The sequence below is a fragment of the Labrus mixtus genome, chromosome 2, assembly GCF_963584025.1.
Source record: "Labrus mixtus chromosome 2, fLabMix1.1, whole genome shotgun sequence".
NCBI lineage: Eukaryota > Metazoa > Chordata > Actinopteri > Labriformes > Labridae > Labrus > Labrus mixtus.
This window is the reverse complement of record NC_083613.1, coordinates 23,070,218-23,089,986: the sequence shown is the minus strand read 5'-3', so window position 1 is coordinate 23,089,986 and position 19,769 is coordinate 23,070,218. Positions and strand designations below refer to the sequence as shown.

Below are 19,769 nucleotides of genomic sequence, written 5' to 3'. Positions count from 1 at the left end.
TGATTATGATGTAAACAAATTTCCGAAGCTATATTGGGTTATTGTGGAAATCCATACTTTTACAATTTTAATTTAAAAAAATGATTATCTGTTAATGTGTCAAAAACAAACAAAACTCTCCCAAAGCCAATGTAGAAGCCAATGAATATGTCAGTCATTGTCTTGAGTGTCAAAAGGCATGAACTCAAATCAAATGTTTCTGTCACATATAACTGGTTTCTATGACACGGCCCTGCTCAAAGCACTTCTGAAATAGCACAGATAAGGTTGTGTTTACTCATAAAACAAAAAAGGGGGGGGAGGCAGAACTTTTTAGAAAGGGAATACAACATCAACTTCGTCCCCTCTATTTGAGTAGATGGTTTATTTTTAGGGTTAGGGTTAGGGTACATCCCGGGTTATTTTTAAGCGGGATGTACTTTGCATATTTCTTAAGACACTGGTTTAAATTACCAACTTCATAATAAATAAATCACAATTGGGCTTTAATTTAATTTAATCCAAAACCACACCAAAAATGTAACACTTACGGTTTAAAATAGTTTATAATGTGAGAAAGATTCTAGAAGAAGCGTCCTGTCTTGTGAGAATTCCATGTCCGCGGCCAAACCAGCTGATGTTTGTTCCCTGTTTGGAGACAGGAGTCTTTCTAGACCGGACAGTCGAGACAAGTGACTCATGAGAATGGTGATAACCTCTGACAGGGTGAACCAAGCATCCATCCTGTCAAACCAGTACAGAACAGTACAGTGCAGCACACTGTCTAATGCATTCGAAGGATTATAAAGTTGTATCAAGTATTGCATTAAGTATCTTTTTAATTTTCATGATCCTAGTTTATAGTACGCATGGCGGATGGTATAGAACTTAATGTCCAATTGCGACATGATTGTCTCATTTTATTGGTCTGGGTCTATGGCTCTAACTTTGATTCCATCCTCAGTTCTATCCATGATTCCATTAATGATTATTTCCATCCATGATTCCATCTATGATTCTATCCCGATTCCAGCCATGATTCCATCTGTGATTCCACCCATGATTCCATCTTCAGGATTCCATCAATGATTCCGTCTATGATTCTATCCTTCCATGATTCCATCTATGATTTTATCCATCCATGATTCCATCTACGATTCCCATGATTCTATCCATCTATCCAGCAGTCCACCATGAGATAATTAATGTCTACAGTAATGTAATGGTCAGTGTCCTACATGGTGTCATGTCTTTTACAGTAACGTCTTTTGGATTAAATTCAAAAGGTTCCATTTTGATAATGAAAATAGAGGTCGATTGTAAAAGTCAGCTGTTGGCTAAAACACCATCGTCAGCATAGATGATAATGTATGACCCTTTTACTGCATTCATTCCATACAGAGACACATGATGCATGTTCAACCTTTATTGAACAAGGAAGTCACATTGATACTGAAATCTCTTTTACAAGTGCTATATAGCCAAGACAGGGTCAAATAGAAATATACAACACAAATATTTATATATATATAACTTCATTATAAGAACAATCAAGCACTTTTTGTTTATTTTAAGTGCAGAGCTTCAGATAAAAAGTACTATAACTATTTGTGAAACCCTTAGCTTAACTTGCATTGAAACTTATTCCAACATCCTGTTCCTAAATGGTGTCTTTACAGACAAAGGACTGCTTTTTATAAATGAAATGATTTTTAATAAATCAAAACCATAACATGCTTACATTATTTTTGTTTAATTCTCTTTAATACAACCTTTACTTGAGAGTTACTGTACATACACTCTTACGAAAATCTCTCGGCTAAGGGTTAATAACTTTATTATAGGTGGTTTAAATGATCTTCAGCATCTGTTAGAAAGCACCCAAAAAAATTCAGTTCCATCTGCCAACAGAACAATGGAGACAAACATAAGAAGACAGCAGACAGTGTCAGATTCACTCTTCTAGTCTCACCCTCTTGTCTTCAACAGGCCTGTTAAAGGATTGAACTAATTTAGATGATAAACTCATTAAGCTTGTAACTTGATCCTGAGACCAGAGCAGGACCTGACAATATCCTGTCAAAGGAGGCAGTAAGTTCTTTCTTTCACATCGGTTAAAGAAATGAAATATGTCTTAATACTGACTACTTTGAGAATTAAAGGAAAACATTTTAGCTCTAATCTTTTCACTTTCTCCTGCCCTCCAATCAAAAACCTTGCTCTAACCTTCCCGGAACCACTCTGAGTGGTGACATATCTGTGGCTGGAGAACTAAAGATCTCTTTCAACATTGTCACTATCTTGTGAAATTAACATGTTTCAAGAGTTTATTTGACTAAACAATCACAGACATTTTTTTAGCCCGTGAAGGAACATATTCTCAAGGTTCATCTAAAGATTTCATAATCATCCAATTGTTGTACAACCAGAAGATAGATACCAATTTGAGCAAATCCACAGTAAAATGAACATACAGTACAGTAGATTGGAGGTGAGGAAAAAAACCCATGCTGTCCCTCACACCAGCACCTTGCTATCATCATTTTTGAAAATGACATTTCATCAGTCTGAAACAACCCAAAACACAGAACCTTGTGTAAATCTCAGTCAACAACATTTGATTTCCATTTTTTTAAATCCTAGGTTTAGGTACCAGTGTTTCGATTTAGAAACGGTCAAAGATATCAATATTTCATTACAGGAGCATCAAATTATAACACAACCATTTAAACATAGCCTTACAGATTATTTAAAAGGCTTCACGCCTAAAAAAGTAAGGCCCCCATCTCAGTCACTCATACACCCATAAACACACAAACACACACTTCCCAAATGCCTTCCAGCAGCATCCTGCCATCTGCTCCTCCAAAATCCAATCACAGGTCCCAGCCACCCGGTCTGCAGGCACTTCAGCCCCCTCCCACTGATGCACACATACACACGCACAAACAACGTTTCACACGAGCACTAAGAGGCCCCTCCTGCGGGGCCCTTGCCACCACCGAATAATTAGACCTAAAGGCTGGAAGGGAGGGTTATAGTACAGCTGTCAGGTGTGTGTTTGTGTGTGTTCGTATTCAAGGACGTGCACGTGATGAGTGAGTGTGCTTACAAAATACGTCTCTGTCCACTCTCTCTTGCCTCAAATCAAAGCTGCTCTTCAGACTGAATGTTAATTGTAGCTGTTGGTTATCAGGGCCAGCAGAATCAGCTGCTGCCTTTCAGAGAAAGCCCTGTTTTACATCTCAAAGCTGACTGGGCAGGCGGAAAATAAGGTCTCCCTGTTTTTTATTGTTTAATCGATGCATTCATTAGTTTGGGGGACACTTTGCAGTCCAGCACTCGCTAAGTTGTCTTATTTATGTAGACATCCTTTGGAAAATATTTAGGGATCCTACTTACTGGACACAGAGAAGAAGATCCATGTTATAAAACAAAAGTATTGATTTGTAGGGAGAGGAGAGGAGTTTAGCCCTGGTTATTTTCGTATCTTAACAAAACTGGCCACTCAGGGATGTGCAGATGTCTGATTGACAAGTTTCAGAGTGTAAAGATTTCTATTATCCCATACAAACTGCTGACAACCATTATTACAGACAAAGTGTATTTCACATTTGATCAGTATTTTGAAAAGTTTAGAGACTGTCCTCTTTGACACACTAAGAGTTTGACAGACCAAGGGACAGAAAGGATGAAACACTGATTTCTATATTATACCAACCACATCTGTTTCTGGCAGTGGCAGTAGTAGGTTCACACACAGCACTACAAGTTTGAATTATAACTAAAGTCAGTGTCTGCTCTATTAAGAGAGAGTCTGTAGAGTCAAGAGAAAGTCTCCTATATTATGAGAACATTTTTTTGGGGGGGAAATAGATCCAGTCAAGGGTTTCTCTTATTATTTTACCCTATGTAGCCCTTACTGCCCTCTGACCCGGACATCTGAAGAAAGAAAGGAAAGTCAGTCAGTGAATGATACTGCTATTAACATATTAATGATGGATGTGGAACATAGAGATAAGAAGAAATCCCATTTTTCCCATGGATTTATCAGTTGGTGGTGTGAGTAAAATATAATGTAAAATATAAGATATTATCTTTGACAAATGTTGAAGGATAAACAATACTTGCATTCTTATGCATTGAACAATTAAACAACACTGGTTTATAATGATTTTTCAAGCCTTCCTATCTAAGACCTTAACTTGAGTTTCTTCCAATCCATTGTAAGCCTTTTGCTATAAAGTAAATAATTTCAGTTGTATTCTAAAATATATTAAAAGTATTCTAACTTAGCACCATATACACTAAACATATTATTATTTAAGGGCCAAATGTCACTGCTAAAGATGGCAATGTAGACTTGTGTACAAACTGTAGTACATTCAGATGCATAAACAAAGAGTATGAAATTGTGCTAAGAACAGTGTGATCTCATGTGATCCTGCAGAAATATGTTGAATGAGTGCTTGTTTTACTGAACATTGTCATCAGTTTTACATATTTATCATGTGTACTACAGCATTAGTTAAAAAAAAAAAGCCTTTAGGGATAAAACCTGGTTCTTTCCTCTGAGAACATGATGGCTCAATCAAATATTACATCTCTCGATCACTCTCTAAAGAATCCTCTCCTACATCTTACTGAAATGTGTTTGTGTTTCACAATCCTTGTCCCTTGGTGATGTTATTGGGATGACAGTCATTCTGCTTGTTAACCAGGGGCTGAAAACCGACAGTTACCATGTAAACTGCTGAGCAGAAGGGGCTGAAATACTGTGATCTCTAAAGACCCTCTCAGTACACACAGCGAGATGAGGAATGAGGGAGGAAATGAGACTCTGCACTGATAATTGGACAGTTTGCTCAGATGTAATGTTTTGTTTACATCTTTGTAGTAATTTGTTGGATGTGCTCTACCCTCCATAATGAATAAGCGAAACAGTTACAGAAACCTGCATAAACAACATTGGTATACAAAGAAAAGTTATGCAGTTTCAGTTATATAAAACTAAATAATGGGTACATGTACTGTACAGAGAAAAAAATGAAGGTCACTTTGAGGTCTCCACACTGCAGCAGGGCACAAATAATTTCATGTCAAGCTGTGGGGAGAGTCAGCAGGCAGGCAGACTGGGAATACTCCAAATAAACTCTGCTTCAAATGTTCTGAAGATACGAGTTGTACTCCTTTAAAACGATATGGAAAAAAATCTGACACTCGTGTATCATTACTTTCTTTTTCCTCTGTGATCATTTCGGTTTAATGTCACAACAGATACAATTACATTTTACTTTTTTTTTTTAACCTAGGGAGCCTTATTTGTTATATTAGAGAGCAATTTATGAGGCTTTTTTTTTTGCATGGGACTGAAAGAACAACAGTGGACTAGCTTACCTCCATTTGGTAGTGGAGTGGTCTCTGAAGCGGTCACAGGCCCTCCCACCGAGTGAGCCTGTAACCGCTTCAGAGACCATTCCACTACCAAACGGAGGTAGTCCACTGTTGTTCTTTCGGTAATTTGTCCATGCTACAGGCCACCTTGTATTACCCAACATTACCCGACACACAGTGAGCACGCCAGCTTCCATTCAGACCTTCAGACCAGAGCTGCATTTCCAGAATGTTGTGTTCATTTAGGTTCAGTTAAACATACTTTATGCCCTAAGAGAAATGAAGCTACCATCCATATTTAAACAAACATTGTAATGATGAATACAAATCTGTGAAGCCTAAGCTATGTACAGTTAGCAGAGAAAGCAGAGGGTTTGAAGGACGATTACTCTGACAAACAGATTTTATGAAATGAATACAATAAAGCGAGCAATATTTCATTTTGGGGTTAGTTCCATAGACGTGACTGTTCAATCCTGGTTCTTCTTTTAAGTTAAAAGTTTTCCTCATTCTTAATTCGAATTCATTCTCAGCAGCTTTATAATTACATTCACAGTAGAAGAACTGGTAGTAGTAGAACAATAAAATACTTTCTGTTTTGATAACTGCTCCATATAAAGAGCGAATCATTGATCACCAGAATGGGATTAATATAACAGCTACAGTAGCTAGCTGATAGTGAATGGATTTCTGGGTTTTGGGGGCATACACATGCTTACGAGAGGATGTGCAGATTTTAGGTTAGCATGACGCTAATGCACTTTGGCATCATTTCACACGACATGCTCCAATACTCTAAACTGGCCCACGTCTCACAGTATAGGCTACGTGTGTTAGCACGGGCTAGTTGCACTTCTATTTCCTGCCAGCAGTTACAGAGTTTGCATTCATTAGGTTGTCTTGACCTTGCTCTGTTCCAAATTGATGGGGATGATATGTTGTAATCTGGCAGGATAGGGCCACATGCTGGTAGTTATACACGGATTGATAAAACTGTCAATCTATCTGACTAGCTGGGGTCAGTGCTACATGAAGGCCCCATCTGATTTTCAGACATGAGCTGTTTTCAGGGCCAAGTCTGGATTAAAAACCACCATTTAGGTCAGCAGCTATCAAATTTGCATGCCCGTCTATTGTTCTGTACCATCATTAGCATACAGCACCATCTGACAGCACACAACAGTAAAGTGACACAATTCAACCAGGAATAATCCTGGCTAGATTCAATGATGTGCTTTTATTCACTCAGGGATCTTGATGATTCACTCCTTTACTTTCTCAATTCCTGATAATTGTATTCAAAATAAAACAACTAATACTGATGCTTCTATTCCTTGTACACATAAGACACCTATATTCTATATTCTGCTATATCCCCTGTTTCACTCAAGTTTTTTCCCCTTTATTCAGGGCTCAAGGAAGAACAGAGGAGGTAGCATACATTATAAAATGTGTAAAGCCCTCATTTGGAGATAAACACAGACAATTCTAGAACCCCTAATTATAGTAACAGATGGCTTATAAATGATCTTGCTCCCTACCTACCCTGATGTTCAACACAAACAAAGTTCTTTGTTTTTTTTAAATGCTGAAGTGCCTGTTTCACATTTCATCCGTGTTGGCATGATACTCTGCATTGACAAAGAGGAAAACAAAAAGCCGGAGGATGACACAGAGCAGGGGGGTGTTTGGGGAGGACACGGGGCTGTCGGCTGTGCAGAACGTGTGGAGGCCACAGACAGGGAGGGCATCCATTGTGTCCTGTGTGATCTCAACCTCTTGTTTTGTTGTCTTTGTCCAAGACTGGCGCTCATTCATTCTTTTCAGCAGGCCTTTGGCTGACATCACACCATGGGTAGCCAGCGTTCAAACCCCAGCCCACACACTATTGTTTGTCTACTTCAGTTTAATCATCCTTGCAAGCCCAGATTGCCTCAGCAAGTTTTGGCAGATTGATTGGATGAACGTCTTTGCACGGGGCAGACTGTGAGCCGTTTGTCTAAGTGATCGTAACAACTGTAGCATGCGTCTGATACTGATGCTGGCGTTTCATTTGCACATCAAACAGTTTATATTCTTTGAGTTGTGTTAAGGGTGGAACTCCTGCAGGCTGACTTTAGAGTGTTGATGTTTATGCTAGAAGACTGCTTTTATTTCATTCTTTTTTGAATAGTTAAACCATGAAACACGGGGAGTTATAACATTCTAGGAAATATGAATGTCTGTCTTTGAAGAATTCTGCTGAAACTGCATTTTAACATTTTAGCCTTTATTGCATAGCTGCCACTTTAGTGTATGTGAGTAATATTGTAAGAGTGAAAATGGGATATGCAAATAAGTTAGAAACATATGTTTATTATGTTCTTTCTTTATGCAGACATAACTTTAGTATGTTCTTAAATGATTGCTATAATGTTGGTTTCAAGTGTTTATAGTAATGTTAATATCCTGTTATTCGGTAGGGCACCTAGTGGGCGCTGTTCAGGCAGGCGTGAGCTGTGTAGTGGGGGAAGAGAAATGAGGAGAAGAGAGGTGGTGGAATGTGACCGTGCGTCAGAGAAGCTGACTAAAATTACGAGAAAGAACCAGAACGTGTTTGGACTGATTTATTCCGTCACATACACCCACGTCGCTTACAATATTGTTGTTTTTTTTAATTTAAAACTTAGCATTATTGTAATTGGCAACAAAACACAACATTTTATGCTTCTCCAGTGGATCTCTTGGCACCTCTGCAACTCTGCATGTCTCTCTCTCTCTAAATGAGCTGGGTATTCTGCTGAGGCTCATTTGGGCTTAAATGTAATGTGTGCATGTTCAGGCTTATTCTCTCACCATCTTCACTCCTTCTTGTACAGCTCAATTTTGGTATAAGAGCTCTGTGCTCAATGACATTCAGGCACCCTGAGGTTACATACTTCAGTTACTCTTTTTTTCTATGTCAATATGACTTAGGAGGAGATTAAGAGAAGAAGACTACTGGTTTACTGGCTGGTGTGTAAATGGAGTTGTCGTAAATAGGAATACAAATGTAGGGACATTTCCAATTTTGAATGTACAGTATGATTCCTTGGTCATAGAGTCCCTAATCAATTAGTATTTGGTCTTTGAATATTCCTTATCAATAAGGAAATGTGGCTAAGTGTATCATATTTCTTCAGTGCCTTCAGTGGAAATCCTTTTTGTTGGTTCTTTAACTTCTGCTTGCTTGCAGCTGAGATACAGAGCAACTTGAATTGTAAGTAGTTAGTAGTGAGTGTTTAATACAGCTTATGTAGTGAGTTAATAATGTGATTAGATTTCTCGTTGCTCGTTTTCATTCCGCCGCCACTTCGTCTATGCAGATCCACGTGCCTAAGAATTACCGCTCTGATCCTGAGGAATTAAACAGCCCCCTTGAAGTAGCTTGGTTTTGTGAGTGAGAGAGTTCAAACACAGTTAACAACCCAGCTGGCTTTAGTCTAAGCATTGCCCTGACAAACTTAATATGCATCCAGCTGCAAGTAACAGTTTAAGAGCTTGTGTAAAGAATACATATCTAGTTCACAGCGAAAGCTTCTTTTTCTTAGTAACAGCAGGAGGGCTGTAAAGGCTGACCTTCCCCAAGGCAAGAGGTGGAGTTCTTAATCTTTCTGTCTCTGTTTTTCCATCTTTCCTCCAGGACTACATCCACCTTTTTCGCCGCTTGCTCATTTGGCTCAGGATGATGAGTAGCAAAGAGGGGTTTGGAGATAATGGGCTGTAATCTGCTAATGGTTACAGTGATAATTAAAACCAGCACAAGAGAGCTTTTACTTTCTTGTAAGACTTTTATTTGGCCATTTAAGTTCAGCAATGGAAGACAAAATATTCCCCCTAAAATCATAGTTCAATGCATCGTGTTATTATGCTCTGTGTGTGTGTGTGTGTGTGTGTGTGTGTGTGTGTGTGTGTGTGTGTGTGTGTGTGTGTGTGTGTGTGTGTGTGTGTGTGTGTGTGTGTGTGTGTGTGTGTGTGTGTGTGTGTGTGTGTGTGTGTGTGTGTGTGTGTGTGTGTGTGTGTGTGTGTGTGTGTGTGTGTGTGTGTGTGTGTGTGTGCGCGCGCAACAGTCAATGGAAACCAAAATCATCAATCCATTCAATGCTGGATTAAAAATCACACCGAAAATTTAAGAATGAATAATGAAATCACAGGCTGATCAAACTGATCAAAAATGTTATCACAGCAACTCATAATGTGAGTTAGTCGTGTGTATGGCTCCCATGTTCCTTGGTTGAGTTGAGTCGGCAGATTGTGTCCTGGGGATCTCTCCCTATCAGTGAGCCCATTGACAGTCTGTGGTGAATCTTGGCGGCATTGGCTGCTTAACGTCCCATAGGTGCTCAACGGGATTAAGGTTCAGGGTGAGAAAAGGGCCAGTCAATGGCATCAATGCCTTTGTTATCCAGGTACTTCCACACATGCTGGGCTTTGTCAGCAAAAACCTTCTTGCGACCTCATGTATGCATGTGCCATTCTGGAGCAGCTGGACTACCTGTGATTGGCCAGCATGTATTACTTCATGCAACCATGCAACACAAAACTATATAGAATAATCACTCAGGAAGGATCAAGAGAGAGTCATTTTCTATGAGCACCACATACAAAACCATTCCCTGTTTTGGGGGGTTGTCCTGCTTCTGCCTCTACATTGCACCTGTTGTCACTTTCATTTGCAAAAAAGCAGCTCAATTCACGAGCGTTTCCTAAATGGTCGGACTGATATCCTTGAAGTTTATATATAAAAGGAAAATATAAAAAAATAAGAAAATAAACAAAAGTAAAAAAAAATTGGAAGTATCACATTAGAACACACATCTGAATATAAATATTTTGATATTTAAACATTCTTTTATTCCTCGGTTGCCAAGAGTGGCAGGGCAGAATGTACAGCAGACAGGACAGAGACAGATGATGAGAGCAAGAGGAGGTCAGACATGAGAGTTGGGGGGAGGGGTTCACATCTTTGAGGGCAAACTTCAGTTTACCCTTAAGATACGTCATCCAGCCAAAACAAAACCCTGTGGACAGTTCGTGTCACTTATTGGCTGAGACAAGCTGAGACTAGCGGGACAGAGCTGGCAATGAAGTGCCATTGGCTGTTTTTCCTGCCAGCGGTTGATAGGAGCAAAGAGAAACATGGACAATGCAGTCTGACACTCTAACTTTTATCCTTTGCTCCAAATAACCTTATTTTGAGGTTATGCTGTGTTCAAGCGAAACACATTTTTCACAGTTTTAACATCTTTCATTTCATTCCTTATTTAAAGTCTACATGTTTTTAAGTTTTAAGTTTTGTATTATTGTTTTAAGTTTTGTATTTTGTATTGTTTACATTTTTAAATAATTAATTGGATTTGCACAATTTTATATTGTGGCTTTATTTGAAATAATCAAACAGGCACGTAACGTCTCACTGAGATGCAGACTATGAAATCGAGCTTTGTTGGATATGGCAATAAGAAACTGTAACAGCTGGAGACTGGTGCAGTGGAGTAAGCAATCAATCTGCTAGTACTGCAGGGAGTAGCTGGAGGGATCAAATAATAACCAACAGAGGTGACGTTATGAACGAGTGTGAGCTTGGCATGTTATTAAAACCATTTCACCATCACCATTAATTCTTATGACTGGTGAGTGGAACTGGTGACTAGCTGATACCAATCAGGAACAAAAATACAAGACTTAGTTTTTATGTCCCTAAAGGACCTTCATGCAGGTTCTTCATATAATTATTATAACTAAAGCCTGACTGATATTTGATTGGATACAAATAGTGATATAACAGGGGAAGAATTCATTGAATACCCATGCTGCAGACAGTGCTGAGAGTGTTGTAAAATATGGATTTGGAACCTGCTCTGCTGGCCTACATGACACCATTTTTAAAATCATCTCAAACGTTCTTCATTATGTATTTGGTTCAAAAAGTTCTTATATTGACCCAGATAGAAAAAAAAAAAAACATATGTTAGAAACAATTTGTTCCTGTGATAGGTAACATTGACTGAACGATTAATCAGGCTCTAATTTATTTTATTAACAGCTGGGTGCGGTCAGAAGAGTGCCACACCTAACAGAGATGTAATATAGTCTACATGAGAACAATCTAAAGAAATGTTCTACATCAATGCAGCTGGATGAAACGTTCAAGAAAACTTTTCTGATAAGCAAAGTTATGAGTTAAAGTCTGAGCACTGCCATGTTTTTTCTGAATTTTTGCTGCGCATCCTTTCAACTTTCTTAATATACTGTGCGTTAAATGGTTAGATGATGTACATTTGTAATATTTTCCGCACTGACAAGACTTCCCCTCATGACCTTAATGTCTATGAGATCCAGAAATGAATAATAGCCAGTACATTTTAAAAGTACCATTCCAAAAATGTTTGGTTATATATATATATATATAAAAACACTATAGTTATATAGATATGGTCATTAAAAATCATTTCTAACCACTTGACCTCTTTTATTATGGCCTTTTTATACCAATGTCCATACAGGCACCATTTGTCTCCTCCCCCCCCCTCTCTCCTGGACGTCACAGGCCAGCTGAAAAGTACTTAATCACAGGGCACAGCAGTGCTAGCCCCGCAGAGAGAAGTGTGTGTAGGGGCGAAAGTAAATGAGAGTACAGCTAGGGGCCTTCTGGACAAAGATAAATATAATAGTCCAGCCTCGAGTTCCTTTTCTTCACAGTGGGCATGTTGCCTCGGGTGGTGCAGGGACAAGTATGCATGCAGGAGCCAAAGTAAGATAATAGGGTGGAGGGCTGCTGGAGTGTAGATTTAAATTGGACTTCAAATTAAAATGAGGAAATTAAATTTAGTTTGCCATTTTGTGGGAATGAGCTTATTTGCTTTCTGGTCTTAAGTGAGATAGGTAAATATGTACTAATGTGACTGTCTTTTATATTGGAAGATACAGCCAGGAAATGTATAGCTTAGCTCAGCTTGGCCCAAAGAACGGAAGGAAACAATTACTATGGCTCCGTCAGTGACCTCTACTAGCACCCTAACCTTGCTCTCTAAATGTCATGTTAAATCATTTTTTAAGTCTGTAAAACAACACAAAACCACATATCTGTAAAAACAACATATAAACATGAATTGAATGCCGATTTAGTGCTGGGCTAAATCAGGCAACAAATTACGTTCATGCTCCAATATGAATTTCAAGTCACGCAGACAGATCCATGCTGTTTTCCCAGGTTTGCTATCTTGTGTATAGATAGCTGACCAGCTGCTTATATATAACAAACTAATGTTGAATTGGTATCAATCTTTATTCCGATTCTCTGTCAGAAAGCCAACAAGTTTAACCCTAACCCTTTATTTCCTAAGATGTCAATTTATTTTTCTGAGGTGTCCCCAAAGTCCTCTGGCTGCTGATGTCATCACACTTGGTGGTATCCCTGCCAGGGGACAGTGCTCTCTTCAGCAGTCCCTCTGTCACTATCTCACATTGGTTGTCCGTCAACACGGCCTGCTGAGTGGGTGGAAAAATACAGGAAGGTGTTATCATCAATAACATCTATGCTCACTAGAGAGAGCAGTGTGTGGATTCGAGAGAGAGCGAGAGGTCTCTGAGAAATATTATCTAATATCTGGATATATTAGTCTCTCACTTTAATAGCACAGTCAATTTTTGACACATACAACGGGCTACCGTGTGGGCTGTTACTATGGTGATTCTAACACCTCTGCCCTGACAGTATGGTGTGGCGATCAGCTGCCAAGTCCCAGTGAGTGAGAGCTTCATCTAAAGAATGGCAATCACTCCAGCTATGCCAAACCTTTAATACTCTGCCACACCTCAGTATGAACATAGATTACACTGACATTTTTCTAATGCTTCGTATATGTTGCCACATAAAGAGGCCTTCTGTTTGTCTCGAAGGTTCGACACATGGATCATTTTGTGATTATTTATTTCACTATAATTTCTACTGCATCCTGTTTCATGTTCAGTTCATGCTGTCTGAATGTAGGACATGCAGTAGTGTCATTTGAAGTATCTTATTCATGATTATTATTATTATTATTATTATTATTATTATTATTATTATTAATAATAATAATAATAATAATAATAATAATAATAATGATAATTCATTTGTTACTCTGGCCTGCAGTTATTTTTTTTGTGTAAACTATGCAAATATTTAGGTTGCAATATTTCACTCCTGCTTCACTTCTGTTTTCTTTTCTCTCTTGTTTCGTTTCTTCTTTGTACTGTGGAGTTAATTGTGCTTTTCACTTAGCTTTTCTGGACCACTAGTTCTTCTGATACCATGTAACACACACACACACACACACACACACACACACACACACACACACACACTCCCCCACTGTGTCAGCCCCCATTCTCTGCCAGAGGATCCATCTGTCTACGATCTTCAGCCATCCCCAACGCCTCCTCCTTATTCTTGTTTGTGTGTGTGTGTGTGTGTGTGTGTGTGTGTGTGTGTGTGTGTGTGTGTGTGTGTGTGTGTGTGTGTGTGTGTGTGTGTGTGTGTGTGTGTGTGTGTGTGTGTGTGTGTGTGTGTGTGTGTGTGTGTGTGTGTGTGTGTGTGTGTGGCATGCACATACAGTTCATATGCCTTCCAGTGTGCGAACACATGTGTTAGGTACGGGGGCGGGATAATGAACAGTTTCTTTTTTTTTTACCTCCCTTGTCTTCCTACTTGTCCACCTACAGCAACAGAGGGATAATCTGTGTGTGTGTGTGTGTGTGTGTGTGTGTGTGTGTGTGTGTGTGTGTGTGTGTGTGTGTGTGTGTGTGTGTGTGTGTGTGTGTGTGTGTGTGTGTGTGTGTGTGTGTGTGTGTGTGTGTGTGTGTGTGTGTGTGTGTGTGTGTGTGTGTGTGTGTGTGTGTGTGTGTGTGTGTGTGTGTGTGTGTGTGTGTGTGTGTGTGTGTGTGTGTGTGTGTGTGTGTGTGTGTGTGTGTGTGTGTGTGTGTGTGTGTGTGTGTGTGGTGTAGGCACAACTCACTGTAGTTTTGAAGTAACTGCTGTTTCTGTCTCCAAGGGAGGGATAGTGGGCGTGGAAAGAAAAGTGTTGAATCTGCAGTGAAAATGACGCTTACAGTGTGAGACAGGACAGAAAAAAGCAAGACAAATGTCCCTGCAGCACAAGCACTTACTGTACTGCTGTCCTCTCATGATTGTGCATTGACTCTGCAGTATTCTGGATGTCAGGGTGTTCTGACCTTGTCTTGTCGGTACTAGACTCAAACACATGCAGAGTCACACAACCTCACTGTACCACGTGCATCACACGGACTGATTTGATTGGCCTACTTACTGTAAATGAGGATTGGAGTGAAGCAATTATTTCACATCCAAAAATACCACGGTCACATGTGCAGCTTAAACATATTGAGCAAAATGACAGTATGCAAACCAAGGCAGAAACATGTAAAAGCAGTGGACCTGACAGGAAAACTGGTAAATGAGAATCCATCATTAATGCCTTATCAGACAAACTAGTAACAATGATAAGAAACAACCCTTGAGGTAGCTACTACGATGTATTTCACTTTAAATTATTTGTGTCATATTATAGTATTGTACTTTTACGTCAGTATTCCTGAGGTTGCAAAGCACTAAGTGGTTTAGTGAGATTATTTTGTAGGAATGTGTGTTGTGTTGCAGTGTGTAAGTTCATGTTTAAGGCCACTATACATGAATCTGGACCATGACTCCTTTCATAGGTAGAATCTCTAAATGCACTGTGGTATGTGTGACCAGTTGATGAAGTAGTAATAGTCTTAAACTGAACATAGTTGTATGAAAGAATTAAATTAAAATTCATCATGCAGAACTGTCACAGAGCATCAGTGTAACTATTGTGATGCTGCTTTTCTCTTCTGATTGTTTCTCTAAAACAGCATCTGCATTTTAAACAAGTCCATGACTATTGTGCCGTCAAGAATAAATTTGACATTTTCCGTAACACCTGCCTCCTTGTCCTTCTTCCTTCAGATTACCTGCCTGCAGGACTTCTTTGGGAACGATGACGTGTTCATAGCATGTGGCCCTGAGAAGCACCGCTATGCCCAGGATGACTTTCTGTTGGATCAGAGCGGTAAGGCTTCCACAGCCTTTATGACTGGTAGGCCTGACTAAGACTAACTTAACATTCGTCGTGGTGTTTGTGTGTGTCCTTCCCTCACCGTTCTGTCCTCATTAGTGCTTGCAGAACTCTTTTCCTTGAAGAAGTTTACAGGGAGGAAGAGATGTGTGTGTTATACTGTTTATATTTTTCCCTTTTTTCTCTGTCTTTCTTATTTTATTCAGAACTTTCATATTTTACGTATATCTGTGTACACCTTTGTGTTCATGTTCTGCACACAGCATATTGTACACACTCCCTGTTGGATACCACTTTATCTTGAGGAAAAGCCACACAAAGTTCCCTTTCACACAGGCAGGATTTGACCTGTTTAAACCAGCAAGTTCATTCACTGTCAAATCTGTGCATAACTTCAGCCAACACCAACAACCTTGTGGGAAGGAAGAAGTTTATTATAGTAACAGTTCAAAGTATTGGCATCCTGTGTGTAGTTTTGTGTTGTTTTTTCAGGTTAGCTAACAATAGGGAAGCCTATCCGAACACACACTGTGTTAAGTTAACTGTTGCTGAGCATGAGTGATGGTGGTTTGATCGTATTCTTAGAGTCTGTAGATTCTGCCCCACTTACAGTCCTGTGCTCTACATTTAAGAAGTAGGACTTTGAAAGAGTAAAAAAAAAAAAAAGGCGCACAGTACTCTCTGCTGGAGTTACGGATGCTGCTCTTTCTTTTTGCAAAATAGATCCAGTCCATACAAACATTGAATGAAAAAAAACACAGAAAACAGACTGTGCAAAAGATGACACAAGAGAGATTACTTCAGAGGAGATATGCAGGAATGCTGACATGCATCTTAGTTTTTTACTCAATTTTTAGTACTGTAAGAAATATTCAGATGTAAAAATGCAGCTTAACAAAAAAAAAAAAAAAGAAACCTAAAACTGAGCATATATGAACTTTTTTTAAATGGAATATTCTAATTACACATTAATATGCTGGTTTCCGGTTGTTGCAGTAAAAAGTTTATTCAGTCAGGGTCTCATATGTACACCATACAACATGCCAGATGTCAAGCCCCTTTTAATCAGTGAAATATGTGTCTGGTGCTAAATAGCTTGGAGAACACATTAAGAATGCCCTGTGGTTGAGTTTTCTTTTTCATGTGTGTTGTTTCATTACCGCCTCCACCCTCATTAACACCGTCCTGACAAGTTAACCACAAGCATCATTACAACATCTGCTCCTACTGCACACAGATACACAACAAAAAAAACCCAAAAAAGCAGTGGCATTGCAGCAAACACCAGGAAAAAAAACCAAAGCTTGTGAATTGATATTAATGTGGCCCTTGCGTGCAATTTACCGGTACATTATCTACATTATCCACACACTATTATATAAGCTGTTGTTATTGCTATGCCAGAGATAGTAATGGATGCCAGACTGTGTATCAAATAAAGTTAGGGATTCATTTTTAGATTAAGAGCAACCACAATGACTGCTGAATGTGTTTTTGCTAACTGCTCTTAAGAAGGTAGGTGAAGGGAAGTGGTGCAAAGTTTGGCTTGTTAGGGTGAAATAAGAAATGAAAAAAGTAAAAGTAAAAAAACTATCCAAAAAAAAAAAAAAAAGCGTCCTTTCCCTGTCAGAACAGAGAAGTAAAATATCCACTGGATACACTAACTAAGAAGTATTCATTTAGTATTTGGACCAGAACTTTTGTCAAGCATTTTCAAGTAATATGCAAGTGTGTCACTGTGTGAAAATGTAGCTTAGCCCAAACTTGATCACAATATCAGCTACCTTATTCGTTCCTCCATGCTTTTTTTTTTTTTATCTGTTTAATACTCTCTGCTGTTGTTCTTTGTGTACACAGAATTCAATAAACCATGCCACATACAAATCTTCTCACATCCCTCTGCAGCTTGTTTGCTGAACTGTGGCATATTAACTCTGTGTGAGAAGACAGCACAGGTTCGCTGACAAAAGAACGATAATATATACAATGTTGACCTGGAGTCTGTTTTGTTCCCAGAATGCAGAGTGGTGAAGTCATCGCACAGCCGGTCCACTACTCCAAACAGGACAGCTAAGAGTCCTTCACGACGCAGCAAGTCCCCTGGTGCAGGTAAGAAACACGACTTTCAGCACGTACAATAAAAAGTTTAGAATCATAGTCCGGTTAAATTACTGTAATATATATGTTTTAAATAGATAATAAACTAGCTAGTAGAAAAAAGTATTGCAATGTATTACATCAGTAATGTGAAAATGTTTTCCACAAATATAGCATTGCTTTTATCTGATCTGACAGTTAAGAACTTAAGTACATTTATGTCTGACAGGCTGAGTGAAAAGGGGCTTTCTATTTGCTGCCTCATCTTAAAGCTTTGACAAGTGACTAAGCAATTTGTATGCTGCATTGAGCTATGGTGGCATTATGCTGAGTAATGAGTGTCCTACAAACCGTTGCATAATGTTTAAAGAGGAGTTATGTTAGAGGTTGTCCCTTTATAGTATTACAGTCTAAGTTCAGCCTTGAATGTTTAAAAGTATGTCATTATCAGTTTGTTCCTCTTTATATTTCTCTGACTGTTCTCTCTTTGTTTCTGTTCTGTTTCTGCTTCCTGACACTGCAGTAAGACACACGGTCCACTACAGCACCAGCCAGTCTCCAATCAAATCCCCAGGTGAGGCCGGGTGTTGGTGTCATGCGGTTTTAGAAAGCAGAACTCCCGCCAAATCAATTTACATGAAGTAAATCAGGATACAGTTTAAGAGTAAACCAAGGTTCTAACAGCTTTAGGGCTGTGATCCTCTTACCTGAATATGGGGGTTTAAAGGTTGCTACTCGAGCATTGTCAGTCAGTTTAAAGTCTTCTTCTTTGTGGGGTATAGATTTCATGCTGTTCAAAATGTCTTCTTGACAGCAGAGCTCTGAATCTAATGACAAAGTGTAAGTGTACTTTTTGATTTACGCTAACGTACAGGCCAGAAGTTAGCATGCTACCTTGCTAACAAATTAAGTTACATGCTTACATTGTGAAACATTCTGTACTTAACCGTAGCATTTTAACAACTTAGCTGCAAGAACTATAGTTATAGTCAGCAAACAAAGCCCCCTTTATGTATAGAAAAGAATTGTGAACACTTCAAAAGTTTATCTACTTTACAATTTAAAATTAGCTGCGGTTAAAGCTATCACATCACATGAGTGCACGTGCCCCATGTGCGGAGGCTGGTCCTTCCAGGCGGGCGGAACTGGGTTCAAATCTGACCTGTGGCTCCTCTTCTGCATGTCATTCCCCCCTCTCTCTCTCTCTCTCCCACCAAAAATCTCTAAAATAAAAGCATAAAAAGCCCAAAAAATAAACCTTAAAAAAAAAAAAAAAACAGTCACAAGTAGTTGCACTTAAGAACTGAAGTCATTTAAAACGTATTGACTAAAAGTTAGTAGTTGGAGCAACAGATGTAAAAGTGCAGATGTACCATGAAGCAGGGAGCTTTCCTGTTCCTGTGGGTAATGGTGCTCTCCATTAACCTCGGCTCTCAGAGCTGGGAATTCTCCCAAGTTAACCGTGTTCCAGTAACAAGTTGGTAACAAGTCAGACAGGCAACACTGACGCCTCCTGGAGTACCTTTGTTTTGTTAGCTAATAAAAGGCTATAACAACAAACTACATCATAGTTTGCGTGCAAAAATAACATGACAACAAGTGCACAGATAGAACTTGCATGATACTATCGGTGTGATTATTTTTAATTACACAAAAAGAGGAATAAGTTGCCAGTAAACACAACAGTTACAGCTTAAACGTTACTGAATTTGCATGCAGCAGCCATGTTGAATATGAACTTGGGCTACTAAAGGTTCTCAGGTTTCTAAGTTGGAATTCCGACTACAGGGGGCGTGCCTAATGACGGCTACTCGGAATTTCCATTTTCCAAGATTAAATGGAACGCACCCTTACAACTTAGGTGTCAACACATCCTTTCCACATTTTACATTTATAATCCTCCCAATTCTAAATTTTCAGATATCAAATGAGCCTGATGCCTAAACTAGGCATGAGTGGCTCTCACCCCCCAGTCCCTCTGGCACAGACAAGACCACAAGATGCCATTTATTATACTCACAGCTTCCTAATTTGAAAGCCAGCTGCTGCAGAATCCAATCATTCAAAGAAGTTCACTGATAAGACTCACCATTTAGCTTTTAATTAAATTCTGCTCTAACCGACCAGTTAAATCACAAGCCTTTTCATCTGTAGCAGCTGAGGTGCTCCGAAGTTAAACTA

At 39.1% G+C, this 19,769-nt stretch overlaps 1 protein-coding gene across 7 annotated transcripts in view; it reads left to right on the top strand.

Annotated features, from left to right (window-relative positions):
- Window positions 1-19,769, top strand: part of dclk2a (doublecortin-like kinase 2a) — a 42,568-nt gene that overhangs the window by 8,420 nt on the left and 14,379 nt on the right. For 5 of the 7 annotated variants that reach the window (XR_009675915.1, XM_061057127.1, XM_061057102.1 and 2 more), the window contains exons 3-5: window positions 15,383-15,512; window positions 17,508-17,600; window positions 18,112-18,162. Coding sequence is in view for 6 of the 7 variants with exons in the window: in XM_061057127.1 (XP_060913110.1) it covers window positions 15,383-15,512; window positions 17,508-17,600; window positions 18,112-18,162 (274 nt within the window). In the remaining variant the exon portion in view is untranslated. The remainder of the gene's footprint in view (window positions 1-15,382; window positions 15,513-17,507; window positions 17,601-18,111; window positions 18,163-19,769) is intronic. The other 2 variants (XM_061057119.1, XM_061057110.1) reach the window with 1 other exon arrangement.